This window comes from Pogonomyrmex barbatus, unplaced genomic scaffold (genome assembly GCF_055798465.1).
Source record: "Pogonomyrmex barbatus isolate J1 unplaced genomic scaffold, ASM5579846v1 scaffold5, whole genome shotgun sequence".
Classification (NCBI taxonomy): Eukaryota; Metazoa; Arthropoda; class Insecta; order Hymenoptera; family Formicidae; genus Pogonomyrmex; species Pogonomyrmex barbatus.
In genome coordinates, this window is record NW_028297149.1 from 3,835,992 (window position 1) to 3,863,166 (window position 27,175).

General features: G+C 41.5%; 3 protein-coding genes and 2 pseudogenes across 15 annotated transcripts in view; 2 read left to right on the plus strand and 3 right to left on the minus strand.

The window, feature by feature from the left end:
* The window catches only part of LOC105422389 (uncharacterized protein F13E9.13, mitochondrial), a 263,236-nt gene that overhangs the window by 66,816 nt on the left and 169,245 nt on the right, over window positions 1-27,175 (plus strand). The window lies entirely within an intron of this gene.
* LOC148935354 (uncharacterized) lies at window positions 2,932-3,375 on the plus strand. Its single transcript, XM_089082120.1, has one exon. The coding sequence runs from the start codon at window positions 2,932-2,934 to the stop codon at window positions 3,373-3,375; it is 444 nt and encodes a 147-aa protein (XP_088938246.1).
* On the minus strand, window positions 15,445-16,090 carry LOC148935355 (uncharacterized; annotated as a pseudogene).
* On the minus strand, window positions 16,035-18,490 carry LOC148935356 (uncharacterized; annotated as a pseudogene).
* On the minus strand, window positions 24,738-26,515 carry LOC148935357 (uncharacterized). The gene has a single exon (XM_089082102.1). The coding sequence runs from the start codon at window positions 26,513-26,515 to the stop codon at window positions 24,818-24,820; it is 1,698 nt and encodes a 565-aa protein (XP_088938228.1). The 3' UTR covers window positions 24,738-24,817.

Consider the following 27,175-nt stretch of genomic DNA (forward strand, 5'->3'; position numbering starts at 1 on the left):
GCGTTCGACAATTTATATCCCGGAAGAACATTCGGCGAAAATTCGTGTATCGTGTGAACAGGCTCGTTATTGCTGTACGCACCTGCGGTGATATTGCACTCCACCCTAATGATACGCCCATAATATTCACGGGTCCGTCGGACTCAAATAAGAAGAGAGGGTGTGCGTCACGGCGGGGCCCGACCACGAACCAGTCGTGAAAACTCGTAATTATTTTGCGAAAAAATACCACCTCAGCCAGGAATCGAACCTGGATCTCCTGCTTACCGGGCAGGCATCTTATCCTTTCGACTACCGAGGCATGTGATGATATTTATCGCAAATAACGTGTTTAGAATAACACGTCAACAATACAATGATACATATATATATATATATATATATATATATATTACAATATACATATATACATGTATTCTTTCGAATTCCCACGACCGGTACTCCAGAGAGATGATGGTCCTATTCTCTCGATGGATGCATTTGTTCGGTCGTAGCACGCGCGACGATGAGAATCCCAGAAGCGAACCGATATTGTTCGGTTTCGCGAAATCGATTTGATGCTCGCATTTAATTTCACTTCTCATAGTATTTTCATTGGCTCGAATGATCAGAGACCGCGCGCCTCTCTCGCCCTCGTCGCTCTCGTCATAGACGATGTCGTCGCTTTCATCATTCGTCGCTCGTCTTCTTGCTTTCGTCGATTTTTCGCTTTTTAGAGATAGCGGCGTTTAGATATCTGTCTATCGCACTTAATTCGTACGAACCTTCGGGAATCACGATCGTTTTGTCGTCGTAATAGAACTTATTATTCGTGGAATCGACATTCGGTATAGTGTTGTATGTCTCGAAATTCGTGAGACCTAACTCGTAATCGTCGTCGCTCAGATCTAAAGCGGGAAAATAGCACGCCGTGGGAACGCTACTCCTACCGGTGAACGAAAGACTCAGCGACATCGCGATGTTCGAGAGAAATCGCAGGCACAACTGACCGCAAATGTTCTGATCGTACGTCTGATACGATCCGTGATTGTACATTATATTTACGCCGCCGAGATATCTCTCGAGTTCCCTCGACGGTCGAAGATTACCGAAACTGTCGAAGTAAATCGCGTCGTTTCCCCTCTTCGCATAGGCGATCCAATGAGTACCCGAGCCCATCGAGTCGTCGAGATTCACGATGCCACTCTCGTTACGTCGCGCCTTTAATAGTAATGCGTCACGCATAAACACTCCTCTGAAGAAGGGTATTCGTAGACGACGCGCCGAACGGTTCAATTGTTCGTTCGTTGTGATGCCGGAGAGCGATAACCTGAGCGATCCTAACGTTTCTTTCCATGATTTTTTTTTTCGTTCTTCTCGTTACACCGCTGCCACGTTTGTAAGGCGCTAGATGCAATCCGTGACCCTCCATCGCTCGATTGTGACGTTGCAACTCCTCCAGTTGACGCAGAGCAGTTTTACTGGCGTTTACTGCCTTCGCGACACCCGCCGCGCCACCGATTAAAGAACCGAGCGCGCCTAATATCGGAAAAATGGGTAACAAGCCTCCACGTTTCATTGTTGGAAGTATACTCCTCTTCGTTGTCGTCTTCCTCCTCTTCTTTCTCAAACCCATGCCTAGCTTTGTCTTTGTTTTCATAGCAGCCCATACGGCAGTCGCGGCAGCTCTCTCGCCGAAGGTGGAATCTCCGGCTGTTATACGTTCGCGCGCTTTCTCGGCGAGAGCTCGGTCGGCGTCGTGGCGATCGACGAGTTTCTTATTTCGCGAATAGGCGATATCGTGCTCGCGGCACGCCGCATCCAACGGATTTACGCCTCGATCGCCGCGCGCCAATCGTTTCGCGAGATGGGTACCGGGCCCACAAAATTGATACCCGGGAATATGTAGTTCGAAGGGAAACGCGTTTATCACTGCATTGAGTAGTCCCACGCCGCTAAACATTCGTTACAATTTTTAATAAGAGGCGCAGGACCGTCTATATGCGATTGTTGCCACGGACGATTATAATGTTCCAGACACACGCGACAACGTTGTACCTCGGGATCCGCTCTCAGATGATCGGGTAATCTGTCCCACAGTAGCTCCACGTATCTATCGAAATCACGCACGAGAACGAACTTCGGAATAAATTGCAACTGTTGAGCGGATAGATTGAGAATATCACGTTTGTCCGTTAATAGGGGAAACATACCGATCACTGTGCGCGATCGAATCGCCATCGAGTATAAGTGGAGCAATTATCGGTCGCGTCTTCTCGAAGCGAGCGCGAGTAAATGCGATTCGTTCGACGGTCGCCAGCTATAGGAGTGCTCAATCTCGATCGTAAGGCTCGACGAATCTCGGGCGACGCGGTCGGGAGGGCGCGCAGACACGGCCCTCTACTACCGAATACGATACGTTGCATCATTTGCGGCCCCTCCAATTGCGGTAAAACGAACGTGTTGATAAGCATGCTCGAAAGTCCGCATGGCGCACGCTTTGAGAATGTGTACGTCTACTCGAAATCTCTGCAACAACCAAAATATCGATATCTGGCGGAACTGCTCGAGTCGATGAACGAGATCGGCTATCACGCGTTCTCAAACAATAGCGACGTCGTGCCACCGAGCGAGGCGCTTCCTGATTCGATATTCGTGTTCGACGACGTGACCTGTGACAAGCAGAACGCGATCAGGGAATATTTTGCCATGGGTCGACACTCGAACATCGATTGTTTCTATCTTTGTCAGACATATGCTAAAATTCCAAAACACCTGATACGCGACAACGCGAATCTCTTGATTCTGTTTAAACAGGATGGCACTAACCTAAAGCACGTTTACAACGAGCATGTAAACACGGATATGTCGAGAATTTTTACGCTTTATGTCGCGCGTGTTGGAAACGCAAATATGGTTTCATAGTCATCGATAAAGACAGCACGTTAAGAAATGGTAGATACAGACGAGGATTTAACGATTTCGCCGTGGTGTAAAGCGATCAGTTGTGCTACGAGAATGGACGTTGACACTGCGGCTGGTACGAATGTCGCTCGGTTGGAAAAAACGGCGCGAGAGATCGCGAAGACTCAGAACTCTATACGTAAAAAGTACAGAGAGTTAAAGACCGGTGAGATAGAAGAGGAGATCGCACTGGAGAGACGACTCAAACCGATCGTTCAGCCGTTGAAACGAATTGTCGAGAATACTACGCGAGACGAGGGAATCGATCCGATCGCGTTCGTCGGTGCTAAGAGAAAACGCGAAACCGATGACGACGATGAGCCATCGTCTAGATCGACGAGAAGACGCCTCTCGACGAGATCGCCCTTGATCGCGACGGTGAGTCCCGCGACTAGACACGAATCGGAAGAATTAATATCGAACGCGCAATGAGGACCATTAGGTCGCAAATATATGGGCGCGCTTCTAAGCGGGGACAAACAGAGCGAGATCGATCACGTTTACGGAGTGTACTTCGATTTAGATGGCTCGATGCTTGGCGATAGGCGATTCGACGTGACCGCCGACGACAGCGTGATCGTCGGCGACACGCGATATCAGGGTACCCCGGGTTTGTACGAGTTGATCTTCAAGAGACTTCCCGACGACGCTGTGTACACGGAGAACGACAAGCAAACGTACAAGAGTATACTGTTAATTACAAACGCCCATCGACGTGGCCACAATGCGCTTATGCCTATTCTAGGAAACAAAGGTTTCAAGTACAAACATATCATCGCGCCACTATTGCTCGATAAGGATAAAAGTGGTGCTGGTATTAGTAAAGCGAGAAAAAAGGGATCGACTCTATTCCATCTGCTATGCGGATGAGAAACAAAGGAATCGAGTACGTCCATTGGGACGATCCCAACGAACTAGTCGATTGTCTTCGATTGCTCGATGCTTCTAGACGAGCTGGCAACGACGCTCACGACAACGAGATTCTATCGATACTCGAGGAACTTCGCGAGATCGACGCGATCGAGTAAAACGTGGCGCGCGCTGGTGGCGACCGGTATTTCTGTTATGTTGGTGAACAAGTTCGGAAGACCGCTGGAGTCGTTCGGCGGAGGCGACAGGGTACGCTCACGACCGTCGATCGATTCCTTACGTCGCTATATGCGTAATAACGCTCTCTGTCTAAGTGACGATTACTACGATGCTAGAGACAAAATTATACGGCGTTTAGCCACACCTAGAACCGATACCGATGCCGCGAGTAAAAGTTACGTGGACAGCGCGTTTCGAGACGCGGAAGCGAAAATCTCCGAGACGAGCGAATTCTCGACAAGCACTCGAACTTTATTGTCGAAGATGAACGAGAGCACGGTTAGATCGATCGGTGAATTGGAGGAATCTATGACGCGCGTAGCCAGATTGTTTCTCAAATACGATATGCAGATTGCCGAGATTACGAGCAGATTATCACGCGCGGTAGATTCGTCACCCGCGAGGGCATGATGTCCGTGAATAAATTCGGGAAATCTCTGGAGAAGCAACGCGGCATTGACGATCGTTCGACGATTGCATCCCTGCGGGCATACGTGCGTCGCAGCGCGCTCTGCCTTAATCCGAACGACTACGACGTCAACAGACGTAAGATACGCTATTTGGATACACCGATTGATGATACCGACGCAACAACCAAAGGTTATGTCGACGAAGCGCTTCGCGTAAGGAGCGAGGAATCGAAAGTTCTAACGAACGAACTACGAAAACAGCTAGAAGATATGAACAAGCGAATTCGAAATATTCTCTTGCAGTATTACGACGTAAAAACCAAGGTGGACATTCTGCGGCATCTCGAGAAAAAGAGCGAAGCCTCGCTCATCGATCACAACAAACGAATAGAGAAGACGAGAGACACAGTGGAACAGGAGCTCGAAAAAACGGGACAAATCGCGAGAGAGAGATCTGAGCGAGATCCGAGGAGTCATTGAGACACTCCGTGACACTCAGGAGAAACGAACGCGAAATCTAGAGGAATCACTGCGACAGATCGAGGAAAGGAGGGAAGCTTTGTTCGTCGATCTCGATAAACGAATAAGAGAAACGAAACAACTACTCGATAAACGGAACAATCAACGACTTAAAGATCTGCTCATGTTTCAACGTGAATTAGGACGAATGGAGGAAAAGTGCGAACTAGAGACTCGAGCGAGATTCGAAAGACCGTCGAGACGATCAGCGACACTCAGGAGAAACGAACACAGATCCTAGAGGAATCACTGCATAATCTAGAGAAATCCGTGCGAAACGAGCTCGACGCATCGTCGACGAGCCCGTGAGAAAATATCGACGAACGTGGAGAATCTCGCGCGTAGCGTGACAGATCTGACGAGAATCACGAGAGAGCTAACGAATAATGCGATAATGAGAGAGACACTGGACAGGACGCTGGCCTCGTTGAATGTGGATAAAATAGTGACTAGAGAAACAATAAACGAATTACTAATCACACTAAAACGGATATTCCAAATATCATGAAACACACGATTAACGTTTGGAACGAGGAACAGGAGCGAACACGCACGAATAAAACCAACGCAAATCGCGCTTCCTCGTAAAAATCAACGATGAGCATCGAGAAGAGGAGACTCGTCGAGGAGCTTCACAAGCCCGCGCGAAGAAATTTTCCGCGTCATCGAGTCATAGTGCGCGATTACGATGACCTGTGGCAGGCCGATGTCGTTGAGATGCGTCCGTACGCACGACAAAACAAAGGCTATAATTATGTGATGACGGTTATCGATGTGTTGAGCAAATACGCGTGGGCTGTGCCGCTAAAGAGCAAGAGCGGAAACGAGATAGCCGCGGCGTTATCTAAGATATTTCGCGACGACGCTCGATATCCGCGAAATCTACAAACGGACAAGGGCAAAGAGTTCTACAACGCCTCTGTAAAAACGATTACTGACAGGTACGATATACGCCACTACTCAACGTACTCGGTGATGAAGGCGGCAGTTGTGGAGCGATTTAATCGCACGCTCAAGAACAATATGTGGAAACTCTTCACGTTAAACGGATCGTACAGATGGCTCGATGCTCTACCGCGCTTAATCTCGGAGTATAACAATCGCACGCATCGAACGAATGCAACCGGCGGATGTAACTCCAACCATTGCCAAGAGACTCCTCTCCACAGTATACAGTCACTTGAAGATCGCAACCCCCGCAAGATTCAAGGTGAACGATCCGGTACGCGTCAGCAGGTTCAAAACGATTTTCGAAAAAGGATATACGCCTAACTGGACAACTGAGATTTTTCGAATCGCTAAGGTGCAACACACGAATCCTGTGACGTATCTGCTAAAAGACTATCGTAAGGAACCAATAGCCGGAGGGTTTTACGAACACGAGTTACTGCGAGTTTCCAATCCTGATATCTATCTCGTTGAGAAAGTATTACGTAGAAAGGACGATAAAGTTTATATCAAATGACTAGGAATGGACAATACACATAACTCTTGGATTCACAAAACAGCTGTATTATAATAAATAAAGAATGTACAGTATCACTTATTCTATATTAGTACAAAGTTTACTTATTCTATATTGGTACAATTTTTTATACTACATTAGTACGTAATAATGATATCTTATAATGGTATTTTATAATGGCCCCATGATAACGTATTAGTGGAGCCAGGTATTAAGTATCGCTTGTCGTCATAAGGACTCAAAACTAGCTTTAATTCAGACACAGTGTAAACCTCGTGCAACATCGAGCGTATGCACGCCTGACGTCTCGATTGCTGCAACGATTCATTCAAGCAACACGCGAAATCCTCGAACGTTATCGTTTTCGCGTATTCCTTTTAACGCCCTTTATTCTCTTCGTATCGCTCTTTCCCAAAACTTTCAGAGCATACATCTTCGACCTGAGTCCTATGAACTCCGTCATTATCGCTCCCTTGTTCTCGTCTTTCATCAAACCAAGAATCTTCTTATTCACGCGCGGTATATCGTACGCGTTGTCGTCGGAATAATCGCTAGTGTCAAATCTCGCGATATCTCGCTTCATATTCTCATAAACATTTTGACATTCCAGAAAATATATCAAGCTATCGGTATCCGTATACATAATTTTGCATTTAGAACGATAAAGCGGTATCATATAATCGTAATGAAAATCGTACAATCGCATTTTAGATATTTCTAGAATACACATACCGACGTAGATTGGTTTGTTAAATTGAACCTCGAGTTTGCGTAACTCGATAGCCATAAGATTCTCGTCGAAAACGCTCCTACTATGAAAATTCGGTTTCGCGATCAACGCCTCTGCGCCATATCTTCCATCCCAACGCGTCACGAGTCTCACGTCTACGTAATTATGCACGTTCTCCATTGTTTTACCGAAAACCGCGTTGTTCATCAGCTTATACAAATTTCTCTCGAACTCGTTGCTCGCGCGAGTTCTCCGTTCCGTATTGAGCTCGATGTACACGCGCAACCAAGGAGACTGCGCGAATTGCAACGCGCGATAGATCTTTGTCACGCGTAAACCGTGTCGCACGCACTGCTGAAGATTGCGATAATACGTCACGTAACGCGACTTGTCGTAGAGCGTGGCGAGTAGCTTTTCATTTCGATTTCCCGGCGGTTTCTCGCGCGTCGGGCAAAACGGAAGATCCGCGTGAAGATGTCGCGGATATTCGAGATCGACTTCTAGAATATAACCAATATCGGAGCCAGATGGCACGGACATAATATCAAGACCCTCGACATTCTCGATCCACCGAAATTCCGCATATGGTAAAGGTTCGCACATGGCCCAGCCGTAGAGATTGTTCACATCATAATACATAAGATACGACGACGGCTGAGACGAGTCATATGATGATTCATATTGATTATTAACTCGCGCGTATCTATTCGAGCATTGGCTTAAACCGCCGCGTATACCGCGCTCTACGAACATCACCATATCAATATCGGTGAGCAGATCGAATCAAACGTTCGTATATTTCAATATAGCGTCCCACGTATATCCCGGTAATGTGAAATAATGCGCTGAATCCAAATTGTAACTTTCCATACAAATATCTCGAAAATTTTCAAAGACATCCGCCAAGAGAAGCACATCCGTTTTCAAATATAGATCGCTGTATTCGCCGAGAGTTTTCACGTGAAAACGTTCCCATATTCTTCGCGCATGTTCGTAATCACTAACACTCACAGTTTCACCAGTTAACGAACTGTAAAAAGCTTCGATCGGTGGTAATTCGGTTACTAACAGTTTATCAACGCTATCAATATACTCATAAGGAAATACGCCCTTGCGCGTGAGCAACTCGAAATCCTCCGCGATTAGATCAGAAAATTCGAATCGCGAGATCCTCAATTTTTCTCGATCTAGATACGAAACTACTTTTTCTAAACTAGTATTAAGAAACTTAAACGAATCCACAAAACGTAGCTTAACACAAGTTTTCCATTTTCCGTACATCGAATCGTTAACGATTTTCGAAAACGCGATGTAATTTTCCTTAGTCAACGGTAACAAATCGACTTTACCCTCGAAAGCGTTCGCTATATCCTTAATAATGAAATGTGCATCATAACCGGATAGATTGTGAAAAAAAACAGGAATAACAAACGCGTTCTGATAGTTCAAATTGCAACTCGCGTGCGCGGGTCCTCTATATCGTCCGGTAAGATGACAGTGATCACGCACACGAATATCGTACGACTCAAAGCTCTTTCCGCACACGTGACAATTTGTCGCCTTTTGAAAAGCGTTCCACTCGTTCGGCGTGAGCTCCGACATCGGTACGTTCGAGCACAGAATCTTCTTCACGCGAAACGCAAGAGCGCGCAGCTTCTCGACGAACCACGAGACGCAGTCGTCATCTCGGAGAAATCTATAGGCGGAAACGATTCCGTCGTACGTGCTATGCAAATAATATCCTACGCTAAACGCCTTGTGGTGTTGATAGCTTGATGGCCGCTCTATATCCCGTTGATATACACGCGGATAGATCGTCGTCGTATCCTCATTATTCGTTGGTGCTGAATTTCGATGGTATTGATTTTCCTATGACACTACGAAATATCGCTAGGCTGAATCGAATCTATTGTCGAGACTTCCACTGAATCGTTGATTTCCCTTTTCTAAGACACACTCCAGATCTGCATACACGACGAATCGTAGCCTCTCCTTTCTGTCGTGATTATGAAAAGAGAGCAACTTGTCGTCCTCGCTTGGAAGAATAACAGCACAGTCGTTCGCTTTTCCGCACTCGATGCTATGCGCGACCAATTTCTCATTTAAATAAAAATAATGTAAACATTTGAAAAATACAATATATAATTAATACACAATTTATCTCACAACGAGAATAATCTTTCTTACGCTTACCGATCGCATATGTATTTTTTTTTCTTATGCTTATTTATTTGCGACGTTAACAGTCGAGACAAGTGCTTTATCCATACGAAATGACCAACATTATCGCCGCGCCGTTCGTTCGACAGATAGAGCAAATTTATGTGCGTAGACTTTTTGTTTTCCGTAAGCGACAAAGGAACGATCATGATATCGTTTCTCCCCGTTTTCTCTCGAATAGCAAATACATTAATAGACAAATCATTGAGACGTTCGAATCTAGCGATATTTCGTAGTGTCATAGGAAAATCAATACCATCGAAATTCAGCACCAACGAATAATGAGGATACGACGACGATCTATCCGCGTGTATATCAACGGGATATAGAGCGGCCATCACCGCCCACGCGAAACACGCATTATGTGAACGTACATTAATCACGGCTCTCTTATATTTTATCTTCGGAGGAAGTAACATCCAACATCCAGTGTGCATAAGATTACACTTATTTACATTAATCATTAAATTTAATATTCGAAATAACGCCCAACCGCTATCACGTTCCTGAAATTCCTCCAGCGACGTCAAAACAACATTCATAACGTTCCCGTCGTACCATTCTCGTAAATCGGACATACCGAATAGCTGACAATTCTTCGTGCGAATGCTCTTAACGGCGCTTTTGTCATTCGCGACGAACTCCCCGTGAAACACTGTGTTGACCTTTAAACACGCGTGCATATCAAGATCGACTCGCACTCGCTCGAGCACCGTAGCCCTCGCGTCCTCAAGAAACCGTCGAGGTTCGATGTACTCGATATTTACCACAGCACCCGTTCGTACGCGATTCGCGAAAGCCGTCTCGATATCCACCCATTCGAATCCCTTCGAATCATCGTATCCTGCACCCAAGTGACTAAAACGTCGACTCAAAGTGAATCTCGCACCCTCCAACTGCGCTATTCGAGAGATTAAAGAATTTATCGTTCCGGTAACCGTAGGATCGACTCTATTCTCACATCTTTCTCTCAAGACCTCGAGACACTCGATACACTCCTGTTCCCAAATACGATAGGCGCACACCCCTTCAACTCCCGCCGCGCGTTCGAGAAGATCGCGACTCTTCTCCATGTCGTAACTTCCCACACTGTGTTACCCCAATTATCCGTAGGAACGACGAATTTAACGTCTCGAACTTTTTTCTCTCTCGCTGTTCTCTCGTAGATTACCGCTCTATCGCTCAGAGCGAGCAACGTTTCGATCCACAGTTTCTCTCGCGGACTCTCCGTACCGATCTCCCGTCGCAAGTGATACGTGGCCACATTCCAGCGAACATTTTCTCTCGTCACGATCCACTCCTTGTCGTTACCGGGCGCAATAGTCTCGTGACACTCTAAACTGTCGTCACTCTCAATAAGCAACTCGCAACGATCGTCATCGGAATCGCGATACGTCAAATTACGATCGAACGCGCGTAAAAACGATTCGTCGCTCTCGCTCGAAGACGAACCACCGTTAGACGCGACTGTTTCCATATACGTTCCTAACAATGAGAGAAAAAATGCCTCTCACGACTAAATATATACCCTGAGACAGCGTCGAAAACACGACAATCGCGACATTCCGAAATGACAAAACACGTGACATCTTACATAATCAAAACGCACGTCTTCCCGTTGCAACGAAAACAGGATGCGCTAGATCCCCGCGAAAACCGTCTAGACACAGAACACGCCTAAACACAACATCCTACAAACAGCTCTTTCCTGTTTTTATATGCCTGATACAATAATACAACAATAGAGTAATAAAATAATAACAATAGAGTAATAAAATAATAACAATAGAATAATAAAATATTCTCTCATCATTAATACTCTTACGACAATTCCCCCTCCTCGCACGACCTCCATCTCTCATACATTCCCAATACCGTTGTCCTTGATATTACACATTAAATCTCTCATTATTAGTACTCGTGCGACGATTTCCCCCCCTCGCGCGGTCTCCACCTCTCGTTACTCATACGTTCCCAATAATATAACGTCATCCTCGGTATCACTAATTGAAGATTCCCGACGCATCGTCGATCCGCCTCTCATCTCCGCGATAGGCCGCAAACAAACGAGGAAAAACTCCGTTTCTCTCTCGCGGTTAATCTTATTCTCTCATACATATATACAATCCATATACAATCCATAGTTATATTACGATTATACATACTTACATGCGCGCACACTTAGTTGCGCCAATTGTTGCCAACGCGCTCTCTTCTTTTTCTCTCCTCCTCGTACGCGGTTGACGAAATGACACCGCTTTTCCTCCCATACTTACGATGAGCACAAAAAAACATCTCGTCGTCATCGTTATCATTAAACACATCGTAATAACCGCTTTCGTGAAAATTCACCATGTACTCCTGTCGCCTGCTAATCTCGATCGGCTTCTTCTTTTCGTAGAGTACCTCCAATAAAAGATTATATGCCATCCCTCGATAATGATGACATATGCACGCCTCTATTATCTTTTTAGGCGAAATCTCACGTTGAGGCGGAACTCGACAATCGCGCCTCTTTAATTGATTGGAAATCGGTGCGTATTGTCCTCTCACGACGTATTCCGTCACATTAACCGATGGATATGCTGTGATATTTCGCAATGGAGAGGATGTTAAATCATCCAGCGAATAACACCAACACATCTCATCGTCGTCGATCATTCGTGTCTTACATATCTGGTACCGATTCGCCACTTTAATGGTTCTCGCCATCGTAAACACACGGCAACAAATATCGCAATCAAAAAATCGCCTCGACGACGCGTCAAACCACAACATTCTACAAAACAGAACAAGCGAGCATGCATTATATATCCTCATAGTCACCTAGACGTAAAAACACGCCTAAGGCGATGTAACAAACCATGACATCCCGCGCAACAGAACGTGCTAGGCCACGCGAAAAAACGCTCGAACGCGAGCGCACAAAGCGGCATGCGCTATATCCTCATAGTCATCTAAATATGAAACACGCCTAAGGCAATATAACAGACGCGAGACGCGCCTAATCGCGACGTGCGAGACGCGTCTAATCGCGACGTTATGGAAAACAGACACGACTAGAGCAACGCGACAAACCGCAACATCCTGTCAACAACGCGAGTCGCCTCGACGGCGCGACTAATCGCGACGTTCGCGCCCAAGGCTACGCGAAAAGCGCTAGACCGCGCGGAAAACGCTAGGGCGGCGTAACGCACCCAAGGCTACGCGAGCCCGAAAAAAACACACTAAGGCGGCGTCGATGACGCGCCCGGGGTTACCTAGCGGGAAAAAAACGCTGGGACGCGCCCGAAAAAAACAAACGCTAGGGCGGCGTCGAGAACGCGCCCCGAAACAAACGCTAAAAAAAACAGGGGTTACCTAGCGGGAAAAACGCTGGGACGCGCCCGAAAAAAAAAACAAACGCTAGGGCGACGTCGAGAACGCGTCCCAAAAAAAACTAGAAGCTAGAAACTAGAAAAGCTAGAAACAAACGCTAGAAACAAACGCTAGAAACAAACGCTAGAAAAAAACGCTAGGGCGACGTCGAGAACGGGAAACCGACCCGGGAAACCCCGCGATCGCCTTACCGACAAACTTGTCTCGACGACCGCCAGAGGGATCCACCTTCTCTCTCCTCGGATACGAACCCTCTCGAAGAAAGAGAATCATCTTACCGACTGAAAGGGCATCTTACCGACTGAAAGGAGGTCCGAGGCCCCCTTAGGATTCTACGATTCCCCCTCTCTCCCCGGACCCCCCCATGCCCCTGGGGGGCCTCGGCCTCCCTTTGTTATCCTACTTATACGAATTGCTCTGCCTTTCGTTTTTCTTATTCTTTATATATCATATTTTATATAGAATTTTCCTACCAAGCCATATATTTGATTTCTTATTTTTTAATGGAATAAGCCTACTGAGGAAAAAGAAAACGTGTCAACAATAGTACCTCATGGGTGATGCGAATATTAAAAACTTTAATTATTCTAATTATTCTGTAGTAATTTTATTCTGTAATAATAAACATATTTATTATCATTAAATATTATAAAACATGTTAAAAAAAAATTTAATGTTTGTAAAAATAAAAATAATTTAATAAAGAAATTGAGTTAATAATAGTTTGGCGGAAATGATGTATTTTTAATATAAGACGTTCCTGAGACATAAAACTACGGCGGCTCAGCCGTCAAGTCTCGAGCGGTAGTGGGGGAACTGTAGGCGTTGCCTTTGAAATCGAGCCGAAAAGGGTAACTAATTCCGAGCACTGGTATAAACCATATAAGAAGATTCCTTTTATAAATTATTATTTTCAATCCATATAGCGAATTAAATAGTTATTGTAAAAGGTGATATAAAAAATAATAGAAATACATATTATAAAAATAATGAAAGACGATATATTTTTCATTAAAAAATCTTTTATTTACATTTGTATTTATATCCGTAATTCGACATTACTTGATATATACGTTATCAAAGATTTAAGAGATTTGGAAACATGGCCTATTAATCTCATCAGCAACAAATACTATATTATCTAATATCAACAATAATATATAGATATTACCTTATATCAACAATAACAATTGTTATATTTCTATGTCATTCACACATAATTAATTACTACTTTCAATTTTTTAATTTATTATAATCAACATATGTATGTGTATTTTGCAGAATCTTTTTCAATGAAATGTACAATTGCAGCTAATTTTATGTATAATTGTAGCTATTTACGCCTTCACATAATCCTTTAAAAAAGATATCATTAAATGATATCAAAATGATACACTCGCGATGACGTCAATAATCTGTGACATTCGACCGTCATTTTAACATCATTAAATGTCAATTAGTGACGTCAGTAAGGACCAAAGTATGACATCAAAATGACGTTTACTATCTGGGTATGTGCGTGTGTGCGTGGGTGCGTGCATATATATTAAAAAATTACTTTTCTTAAAAAAAGGTAAAAAAAAGGTGTCAAGTAGAGGCACCCTAAAAAAACTGTTGTACTAAGTTAAAAAATAAAATCTAACTGACAATATTTTTTATTTAAAAAAAAATAGAACCTAAGTATATATCTCTTTATTGAAGAGTCTTTTTATTCTAACTCATGTGGTAGTAGTTTTAATTCTTTAAAAAAATGACGTTACGAAATTACTATATCTAACTCAATCCTAATTGTGATCAAACCAAAAATAAAATCTAACAAGGGACCTGTCACAACTATCCGGAACCGATTTGATTCTCCTTGAAATATGTTATTAAACACAAAAATGTAAGAGACACGTATTTTTTTATATCTGCCCAATCTGAATAAGGGATGAAACAACTTCTCAAAGGTTAATGTATATGATTCCCATCAATTATCAACGAAATGATGAGATATAAAAAAATGTTTTAGACAAAACTTTTATAATTTCTTATGTTTTTTATAACTGTGTATTTAGATTTTTCAAAAATTTAATATTTTTCAAACTACTCCCACTTCTCATTATTATTTTTACGTAATTTAAATTTTTTCTGAGACTAAAAATTGAAGGGAATTTTATGCCAAATTCAATCGTATATAACAAAATTATTTTACAACATCACGTCTTTCAGAAATAATCTGAAAATGTCGCATCATTTGTGCTTTTATGTAGCCCTTGCATTGCAAAATTGTTTTTTTACTTTCTGTATTACAAATCATAATAATACAATAATAATAATTTTTATTGTTTTTCTTTAATTATACATATAAAAACATTCTCTTCTTTCATTCATTCTTCATATATCTTATCATTATAGTCCTTTAAAATTATTAATATATATTTATTAATATATAATTATTTATAATATGTATAATATTTAATTATTAATATATATAGTAATAGTGATAATAATTTTTGTTTTATTCAATTACATATATAAAACATATAATATGATTACATATATAGAAACATCCACTTCTTCATTCATTTTTTATATATTATGTTGTCATAGTATCTTAAGTTTAAAATTATTTTTGTTCGCTTACGTTTTTATTTCTTTACCTTTATAGATATTAATTCCTAATATACTTAATAACATACTTATTTGTTAATATATGATGAAATTATATGTTATATCATTCATTATAGATATTACAGTAATGATATACAGCTATATTGTTGCAATTTTCGATATAACATGTTGTTAAAATTTCTTCAAAACTAAATTTTACTGGATTTTTAAATTCTTCTAGTCTTTCATTTGTATATCTACTTTTAAATCACGAATATTTAAATAAATTGTGATATCGAGGACATGATAACTAATTATGTATCAAAGATTGTAATTTTATTATATTATTTCATTGATGTAAATTTATATCATTTTCCAATAATAAAACATCCGAAAATTTTTTTGCAAAATTTTTCTAAATCCAAAATCCATAAACATCTAATGGTTGTATTTTCTCTATAATATCTTTTGGAATTATTATTATATTAATGCGTTTTTTGCTGGTGTTAAATAATATCGAAACAATGTCCACTCCGAGAATTAATAAGAAGAATATTATCGGTATCAATACTTGAGAAAGCTTCAAAAGAAAGTTTCTTGTAACCAAGATTTAAAATGATCTGTACAAAATCTGTATAAAATGATCTGTACATAATTTAATTTAAATTAATAACATTAAATTTTATTAGAATGCTAAAATAATTATAAAAGATACAATTGAAATTTGTGTATACCTGCTGTCATTTCACCAGATTTGAATGCATTCACAATAATTTATTGGTCTGAACAAATTTTCCACTCATGGCCCAAATTTATCAACTTCTTGTAATATAACAAATAAAGGGGATAGTAATCTATAATCACACGATATTATTGATTGTATTGTGTATGAATGGGTTGTCGATAATACAGATTGTACAACACGCTCTACTGTCTTTATTCCTTGATCAGATAGTGACCGGAATTCTAATTGAAATCCACTTTGATCTGAATTATAAATATTTTCAGATCCGAACTCTTCAATAAGAGGTTTCACTGTTTTGAATAAATCTTTGGTGGTTTTTTGCAGATCAACTGAATCTTCCAGTGTTTTTCTAGTGACAAACTAGGTAATTTTCCTTGAAACAATTCGATGAGACTTTTTGAATCTTGTTATTCAACTATCAGATGTTTAGGATATAAATTTCCTATTTCTTGTTGAGCCTATAGAGCCTTTTTAAATCAACATCATGAATTATATGGCCTGATTGAAGCTAGCAGTAAATTTATTATGTGTAAATTGGGAAATGTAAGATAATTTTTCCATCTGCGATGTCATTACGATTTCCATCTGATTGTAATTGTTCTTCTCATCATCTCAATTGACATTCAGATGATACTCTTCTAAATTTATGCTGCACGGACTTTGAAGAGTGATTCCTTTTTTTATTGTTTATGTTCATTATTTTCATTGTTAGTATTTCGTCAATATTCAACAGCTCGCCGTTTATAAGAACTATCAAAGTACACATTATCACTCCAACATTCATAAATATTTAAACTATCTTCGCTCCATGCTTATCGCTCCCACGCTCCCATTATCCTCAATTATTTCAAAAGTATGCAATTTATAAGATTCTTGAAAATCAAGACATATTTCTTTTGTTATTTCTAATCCATTGTAATAAAAAATACTGTCTAATATTAATTTTTTGATGTTTTCTTTCAATTCTATTTCTGCTTCAATTATTGGCGTATCCATGAGATATATCAAATTTAGGGAAGTTAATAAAAGCTTAACAACATTAAATGGATTGATAATCATTATTAATTTATTTTTCTATAGAAATATACGTTAAAATACTTTAACACATTATAACAAAGTGACTTTACTGTGACTATAAATACAAATCTGGTAATATTTATACATTGGATTTATTGATACTTATCTTCAAAAATGCACTTAAGCTTAAAAAATGCTACGTTTGAAAGGCATTCCGATACAAAAGATAAACGATAACATATTTCATGACATAATAATGATATGGTTAATGAAATTATTACTACTTCTTGTATCACAAACATATATTTTAAGAATAATATTATTACTGCAGGATCTTGAGGAGGCTGCTATTGCCAGAATTCCGATTGATCTCCCATTCTATGTCCGATACATTGATGACATTTTATTAGCTTCATCTTGATAATATCTTAAAGATTTTTAATTCATATAATAAAAGATTACAATTCACTATCGAGAACGATCCAGAGAACATTATGACATCTTAAAGACGTCTAAAAGATGTTTTAAATATTATAAGACGTCTTATTATATTATAAAAAAATGTCTTTAAGATATCTTTAAGATGTCTTATGACTCAATTTATGATGTCTTTGGGATATTTTAAAGACATCTTAATTTTCATTAAATGATATTTTTAAGACATCTTTCAGACGTCTTATTTGGAATTTTTTGGATATTTTATAATGACATAAAAATTAAGGGAAAGTCTCAGTTGCGTACAGAATAAATCGGACACAACAGGTTGAACGGATAGGACACAGGTCCAAACGGACACAATAACGGACACAATAAGGAACGGACACAAAGTGGTTAAAATCGGACACAGTAAAAATCGGACACAATGGCAATCGGACACAGTGGCAATTGGATACATTGAAAATCGGACACAGTAGCAATCGGACACAGTGCCAATGGGACACAGTAGGAAATGACTCACGGATAGTTAAATAGATAAATAGATAAAAGAATCTGACAAAAAAACGTGGCGATCTGCCTCGCAAACCGAGATATTAAGCGTTAAAGTTAATGATTTTTTTAGGAAATCTGTCACAGCGACGTAATAAGCAAACTGAGCATGCGTTGTGACTCTGTACGCATGATAGGACGGCGAAAAGGCAAAACCCCCTGATGGGGGGGTTTGGGGAGGGCGAAGCCCTTCTCCTCCACTATCATAAAACTAATTACGAAAATAATACAAAATTATATTTGTAACAAAATGAAAAATCAGCGAAAACTTCACACCCAATTCTTACGTTGGGGTCTTTGCTAATCTTTCTAGGATCTATTATTTTAATATATGATAGACTCATTAATTTAGTAAGGCGAAAGATTACGTCTTCACCCCCAAATCTTGCGTAGGGGTCTTTGTCAATCTTTCTAGAATCTATCATTTTAGTAAGACGAAAGATTGCATCTTGCACTTCAAATATAATAACACTTTTAACACTTTTTTAGGAAAACTGTCACGATTGCAACTATCTGTTCGTCCATTTCTTACTGTGTCAGTAGGAATATAACACCGATTATCTAACTCAGAAGCGTTGAGGGGGATGCGGGGAGGAACGGAAGGCGCGGGGAAGAGGAAAGGGGGAAGTCAGAGGCGGCAGTCCTTTGAACTAAGCCGCAGGGGGGGAGATAAGATAGTAGGATTCGGTGAAGGGGATATAAACAAATAGATAAACAAACAGATAAACAAGAAGATAAATATATAGATAAATAAATAGAAAATTGCGACTCGAAGGACATGACGTCACCGGGGGGGGGGAGGTAGTGAAGAAAGACGAAACGAGGTGAGATAAACAAATAGGATAAGATAGCAAGGCGATATAAACAAAATGGACGGCGAAGATGATATAAAAAATTGCGACTCGAAGGACATGACGTCACCGGGGGGGGGGAGGTAGTGAAGAAAGACGAAACGAGGTGAGATAAACAAATAGGATAAGATAGCAAGGCGATATAAACAAAATGGACGGCGAAGATGATATAAAAAATTGCGACTCGAAGGACATGACGTCACGGGGGGGGGGGGGGTAGTGAAGAAAGACGAAACGAGGTGAGATAAACAAATAGGATAAGATAGCAAGGCGATATAAACAAAATGGGCGGCGAAGATGATATAAAAAATTGCGCGTGGACATGACGTCAGTGGGGGGGGGGGGCCGCCACCGCCGCTATCGCCGCCGCGCCCGCCGCCACCGCCGCCGAGTAAAAAAATAAATATCTCTCTCGTATTATCTCTTCCGTTGTGGTTCTCTCCCTTCCTCCAGACTCTTTTCGTATCCGTAATGATTTTTTACTTTTTTGAATTACATGTGTTTATATGTGTTGTAAAAAGAAGATTTTTTTACAGAAGAGTATAAAAATATGTTTTAACAATTTGTGTTTTGGACGGGGAAAAAGAATAAAAAAAACATAATTCGTATATCATATTTATTTTATTCATGGTTATCTGACCACCAATTAAATAATTTGAATACATTTTGTAATGCGCAATTAGTATAGTGATATCCGCATCGCATAGTATTATCAGCGCCCAGATTGTTTAGAGAATCTACGTCTTCGTAATCAGCATCCAGAGTCTCGATGTATACGCGCTCATTGTCTAGAAGCAAATTCCACAGCCATTGTCATTTTTCGTGTCCCTTGACATATACGACAGCATCGCTGTCATCGTCGTCGTCGTCGTCGTCGTCGTCGTCTTCTTCCGTTGCATGCACAGCCTTTGTAATCAAACTCTTAGCTTTGCTATATGGAATCGTTCCGTCGTCCCATCGTAGTCTATGGTGATGACGTATCACCCAGCGTGCGCGAGACTTGTCGGTACTTGCGAGGAAATGCCATGGTATAAGGCTTGCGAAAATATAGTGAGAGAGAACGGTCCATTTTCTGAGAGCGGCAAACTCCTTTACAACAAACTGTCCTCCAACGAAAAAACCTTGCAGGTCTACGAACGTTGGCACGACCATGACGAGCAATTGTTCGAGACTGCGATCGATTTCGATGTATCATAGATTTTATTGTCTCTCTCTCTCTCTCTCTCTCATGTGCCAGCGATGCTCTTAAGTGATCTTGCGTACAACATTGATCAACGGATTGTAATGAACCACGCGATCGTGTATAATGAGACAGTACGCGGTGGTATTCATCGGTACGTTTTCCTTAGACTCAAATTCCAATCTCACGTCCATGGTTGCGCTCTTGACCGATTCGTTTTGTCGAGAACAATCGATAATTACGAATGGACCGTTATGTAGAAAAGACGTGACGGTGAGACTCGGCTCGAGATACTCGTATCTATAGTAACTCTTGCAGAAACGCGCGTACGTTTCATACAACACGGACCATCTATTTTTGTCGAAATCAAGATTCATATCGTCGTACGGATAACATTCCGAGTTCAGATAGAGTTTCACGTTGGTTAAGTTGCAGTCGTCGAATCGGCTCGTGTCCTCAGCCATGACATTTTTGCGACCTGTTTGCAGAGCAAAGATGACGTATCGCGGTTTCTCGAGTTGAGTAGCGGTCTTGATGGCCCACGAATGCTTGGTTGTACACTGTAACAGCAGAAACTCGTACAGATCCCACGAGCGAAAAGCCATGCTCAAGTATCGTCCGCTCTCCAAAGTGCGCAGCATCGATAGTTTTTTATCTCGCTCAATAATACGTGCGGCATTCGCCATTGTATCTTGAATAAGTCGATCACGGGATCCAACGCCGAATTTCCCATCAGGCAATTGTTGTCGTTACGAGATCGTATCAAGATCAACTCATGACGAGCGTTGATTATCACGCGTCTGTAATCCTCGCAAAATCCCAACAGTGCGTAGAGAGGTACGCAAAAGTTAAAATATCCATCCGCGCTAGTATGCGCATCCCAGCTGGCATTCCTCAGAATCACGCTTCTGTCGGATGATGTCGTTACGTAATGTTTGAGCGTGCTGGTTACGCCCACGTTTCTGTTACGATCAATCTCCACACCATCAAGCTCGTATCGAATCTCATCGAACAGGAACGCGACAAAATTATTTCCCCACATCAGATCCCTCGACAACTCTGTTCTTCGTTAGTTTTCCCTCAATATATAGAAAGCTTTCGTACGGCAATGTGTACAGATCCTATTGCTGTATAGGTATTCTTATCTCATCGCTGTACCCCGAACGTCGTATTGGCGAATGAGTTGTACGCATGAGTCTCAATCTTGACGATGCAATCGTCAAAGATTGGCTAGTCTTCGATGTTTAGGATATCAGTCATTTCACAAGTTGCGCACCGCGAATCCTAAAGCTTGGAAAAATTTAACGTTCGACGCGTTAAGTTTCTTCCTCTTCTTGACGCAGCCGGATGAGCGAATATTGTCGATCGATGTTTTCTTTGTAAAAGATGCGTTATCTCTCTGCGTATGCTTCGCTTCGTTCAACACGAGCATCTCAAATGTCACGCTCGCATTATCGCTGTCGCCGTCGTACGTGCAATCTGACGGTGATCTCTTCTCCTCTGAAATCGAGCAATCGTCCGTTTTGGTCAACAATGCGTATCGTTAGCTCCGTAATGCTCCGTACGATGACTGGCAGGTAAATGATCTGCATCGGCCTTTCCGATATCTTATATTCTGGCGACACGCTCGGTGAAAATTCGTGTATCGTGTGCACACTTTTGTCGTTGCTGTATGTGCCCGTGGTCACGTTGCACTCTACACGGATAATGTTTACGTTCATTATGTTGATCGACACGTCCGATTCATGCCACCTTCGCGGTTGCAGTATACGCCTCGAGAAACCCAGCAGCGATCCAATGTTATGAGGCTTGTTAAAGTTTATTTTGTAGGCGCATTTAATCTCACACCTCATCGTGTTGTAATTTGCGCGGAGCACTATCGGGTATTCTCTAATCTCGTCATCGCCGCGCGCGGTGTCACCAGTGTTACCCTCGGGTGCGTCGCGTCGCGGACGTTTCCGTAAAATCTCACGTTTCAAAAATTCATTTATGGCATGCAGTTCATTACGACCCCTCGGGAATCGTAATTTCTGCATCGTCTTTATCAAAATAAAATGTATTGTTCGAAGCGTTTACATTCGGTATCGTGTGATAAGTCTCCAAAATTGTTAGACCAAGCTCATAGTCATCGTCGCTCAAATCTATGGCTGGAGAGTAATTTGTCGCGAGAATGCTGCTCTTCCCGCTCAGCGTAAGCCTCAGCGACATGATGGAAAAAGCGTTCGACGAATACTGAGACGCCGCGACATTTTGTCGGACTTTATAAATTCACGCGCGTCGACCGTTTTGGAGAAGAAACCACAAGCACAGCTGTCCGCAGACGCTCTGATCGTACGTCTGACAGGACGTTCGATTGTACTTTATCGTAGCATCGTCTCCGAAATATCGTATCAGTTCCTTGGGCGGTCGAAGATTACCAAAACTGTCAAAGTACACAACGCGATTGTTTCTCTTTGCGTACGCTACCCAATGAGTACCGGGGCCCGTCGTGTCGTCCAGATTTGCGATACCATTTTCATTTCGACGCGCGCCGCTAATCAGTAATGCATGAAAACACCTCTAAAGTACGGTACGCGCATACGTTTCGCTAGCTGGTCCAATTGTACATTGGTGGTTACACCCGTAGGTATTTTTATCGTCTCTTTGGCGTTTTTTTTTCTTTTTTTCTTTTTTTCGCTGTTACGCCTCGTCCGCCTTTGTACGGGGCGAGATAGAGTCCTCGTCCGTATTTGTACGGAGCGAGATACAGTCCCTGTCCGCGCGTTTTCATCGCGCGACGCTGCAGTTGCTCGAGTGGACTTTCCTGTCGTGTATCGCTTTCGCCACGCTGGCCGCTCCGCCGATTAAGGACCCGAGAGCGCCCAAAATTGGCAAAATCGGTAACACACCACCTCGTTTCGCCGTTGGAAGTATTCGTTTCTTTTTTTTGTCGGTTTTTTTCTTCACCTTCATACCCATGCCGATCTTGGTCTTGGCTTTCATCGCTGCCCAAACGGCTGCAGCTGCAGCTTTCTCGCTCAGAGCCGAATCTCTCGCGATGACGCGTCCTAAGGCTTTATCGGCGAGTACCTTGTCCGCCGCGTGTCTGTCGGTGAGATCGTTGCTCTGAGAATACGCAATGTCGTGTTCACGGCATGCCGCGTCCAGTGGATTTATGCCCGTTTCACCTCTGGCTAATCGCTTTTTCAGCCGAGTACCCGGACCGCAAAACTGATAGCCGGGGATATGTAGTTCGAAAGGAAGCGCATTTATCGCTCGATTGAGCAGATCTCCAATGTAGCCTTCGTTTGACGCTGCTGCTGGCATAGGCCACAATCCTTTATCTTCGGTGCAGGACCGTCTATATGATCTCGATCTCACGATTGATTATAATGCTCGACGCAGCGACCATAGGTTTGAACCTCCAAATCCGCCTTTATATACTCCGGAAGTTTGTCCCACACGTGATCGATATAATTACCGCACACGCGTAACAGTACGATCTTCGGTATATATTGCAACTGCTCAGCGCTCAAATCCCTAATATCGGAGGGATGCGACAGCGCGAGATACATTTTTGCTACTGAGCGATTCGTGGTTTCGCGCGCCTATAAATAGGCGTTCGATTGAAGCCTAGATAACGCAGTGCGAACATGAAATTTGTACGGCAGCCGCTGACGATACGCGTCGCGAACTGTGACGAGAGAGAGCGCGAATGATGGGAGACATCGCGACGGAGCGCAAGGACGGTGAAATGTTACCGAGTACTATACGCGCCATCATTTGCGGGCCGTCGAATTGTGGTAAAACCAACGTTCTCATAAGCTTGCTCGAGAATCCGCACGGTGTACGTTTCGAGAACATGTACGTATACTCGAAATCACTTGTTGTACCCCGGATGGGCTACAACGTTAATTTTTTGAGATAGTCGGGTCCGTTAAGCCTAAGGAGTTGGGACTCCGAGCAGGATCAAACGAATGGAAGGGAATCTTGAAATCACTAACACACTTTCTTTATGATACTTGATTTATTTAACAACTGCACAATTTCTTGGTTTTAATTATTGCTTATATTATTTCTTTCACTCACGGTTAAACGTCGGCGGGCGCGTATCGCGTTACTCTGGCGGCCGTCGACCGAGTATGTCACCTGAGACGTTGATAGTACGGCTCGCGTGAACTTCGCTGTGCTCGTGTAATATCTTGCGCGATTATAGTAACGATTCCGAACGACACGTAATGTTTGATTGATTCCCGACTCTGACTATTCCGCCTTGTGTAGCCGGTTATATAGTCTGATCGATGCCTGGTCAGCATTCTGATCGTTTGCGTCGATCGGTTGCGTGATATTGATCAATCAATATCACGCTCGATTTGATCATCAAATTTAGGAATTTGCTGATCAGCTTTTTCGCAATGTTCTCGCGATGCATTTCTTCGGTCTTTCGAAAGACTGGTCGCGATTTCGGCGATCACACATTTGTGTAATCTTTCGAAAGACTTTTCGAGGTTCGTGCAACCTAATTTTGTTGCCATGCGGACTACTTTTATTATTGGTTGTAGGCCTGGCTACAACATCCCCCCCCTGTTATTAAAAGAAAACGGAGGTACGAAGTTTTCGCTTTTTACATAATTTTTGTTTTTTCCCGATACATTTTTTGGTATAATCGTTTACTTAGAATCACATGCTTTCGCTTATTCTAACGGCGCGATTTACATTGCGTGAATTATTGTTTCGTTTTGTTTTTTCTTCCTTAATACAATTATTATTGTTGCGATAACAATGATTATTATTAATGAGCTGCTAATTGATACTGGATATATAAAGTGTTTTTGTTGGAAAAAAGGTGTCTCGTTATTGTTTATTTCGTTTTTCATGTCATTTAATTTCTTTGTTAATTCTGTCAGGTCTGTTGCGTCTTGTATAACTTTTAATTTTAATTTCTCTGTCTTATTTGCCTTGAACGTTTCGCTTAGTAGTGTGATATTATATTTTGGTAGATATGTTTTTATTTCTTTTCCTTTATTGGTACTTGTAGATTTTATTGTCGCGTCTGATGTGACTATTTTGCAATTGTCTGATAACGTTATTTTTCCTGTGTTTGTAATGGTTGTACGCGTTTCTTTATTATTTTTGCATGAAATTGTAATAGTTTGTTTTGCTGGTGTGGAATATAGCCAAGAATATGAATTGCTTAAGGCTATCCATATGCTATTTTTTATTGTTATATATTTAATTTTACAATTATTATAACAGTTGTCATTTTCTGTATATACATCTATTTCGCATAGTGGGTCGGTTTTTACATTTCTTATTGGAAAGATTTGTTCGCATAAGTAATTTGTATTTATTTGCTTGCATTGTTTTAATTTTTCGTGAGTTAGTTTTGCGTACGTGTGTCTGTTAGTATCCAAAGCGATTAATGGGTTGTTCGTCTCAATTAATGCGGATATATTTTGTTTGTATAGTACCGGTAGTGGTATTACATTTAATATTTCATATAGCGGAAGTGTAATTAATGGGAAATGTAGGATTGTGTATACGTTTGTTTTGTCGCAGTGCGCGCTCATTGTCGTTACTTTTTCTATTGTCTGCCAATCCTCTTCCCTTATTTTAAATGGGAAATATGATCCTTGTGGTATTTGTGTGATTGCTTCTTTAAGACTTTTTATTATTTCTTCTAACGGTATTAGTCGTGGGTGTAATATTCCACTTTTTATCGCCGTTAGGTATTCTAACGTGTCTTCCGCGTTTTGTGTCACTGCTGCAAGTATTGCGTTGGTGATTATAAAATGTTCTTTTATGTTTTCGTTACTTATTTCTGTTGTTAGCGTCATTTCTAGTTTTTTAATTGCATTAGCTAAAATGTTTTCGTTATTCTGAATTATTTCTTCATGGTTTTTTATGTGCGCTATTGTCGCGTTTATAATCTTGATTTGGTTCTTTATTATGTGCTCTGTCGTTTTTTGTTTGTTGTCTAGAATACTTAGTTGCTCATTGATTAATTTTCTATCTTCATTGTCCATTGTTCCAAATAATGTTTTGGCAATAGTTCCTATTCCATCTATTAGTCCTCTTTTCGTTTTTGTCTCTTGTGCTTTATACAGAGCGTTTATTCTTTTTATTAAGTGTTTTAAACGTTGATAATTGTTTTCAATTATGACATTATAGTTTTGACATGACCCCTTGTTTGTGAGGTGTAACATTGTGCATATATTTTGCGTTTTTTGAATGTATTCTTCTATTTGTTCTGTTCGCTTTTCAATTGGCGAAATATCTATTTTTATTATTATCTTCCAGAATGACTCGATTATGTTTAGTTTTCCTATTTCCTCGAAGTATATTCCGGGGTGATGCTCGAAGTTTTCTATTTCGAATGGTAATTTTTTCTCTTCTTCTCCGTTGGTCATCCATATCTTTATTCTGCAAAAATAAAAATTCTTATTTCTCCTGAAAATTTGTCGCTGCTCGAATTCGGCGTTTTTTCTTTTTTATCCTGTTCCCAGGTGTAAAATTACTTTATTCTGAATTTGTTATCTTAGTTAAACGATTCTCCTGTGAATCTGTTTAGCTTGCTTTTTTACGACGTATATCGTTTCTCTTGGTGTCTTATTTATTATATCGGTGCGATCCTTCTAATATTTCATTTTCGCGATGAGCTCCCTGGCTGCATTTCGCCAGTTGTCGAAGTGCTTTCCTTGTGACACCATGGGTTCTCAAGGGAATTATGGTCGAGACGCGTCGCCGCCGATTTTTGACGATCGGGCCGCGGCGGAAGCGTCGGATGACAAATTCGACGTCGAGATTGATGATGCCGAGGCTCGCGAGTTCATGGATAGTCCTGCCGCTCGGGACCATTTCCAACGTATGCGCGAGTGGTTATCCATTGTAAATCAATTTTATCACAATGGTGTGTTCCATGTATGTGCGGACTGTATTTGGTTCGTCAGCAGTGATGTTCCAGGCAGGGTTGTAGAGTTGCCTTGGTGTGTGGAACTCTATGAACTGCTGGTCTCTCTGCCTGAGGCCGTTGTGGCGGACGTGGAGGTTGATTCGGAGGGTGCCTCGGA

Bases quoted from the DNA above. Each gene is read 5' to 3' on its own strand.
- LOC148935357 (XM_089082102.1), bottom strand. From the start codon at position 26,515: ATGACCAACGGAGAAGAAGAGAAAAAATTACCATTCGAAATAGAAAAC.
- LOC148935354 (XM_089082120.1), top strand. From the start codon at position 2,932: ATGGTAGATACAGACGAGGATTTAACGATTTCGCCGTGGTGTAAAGCG.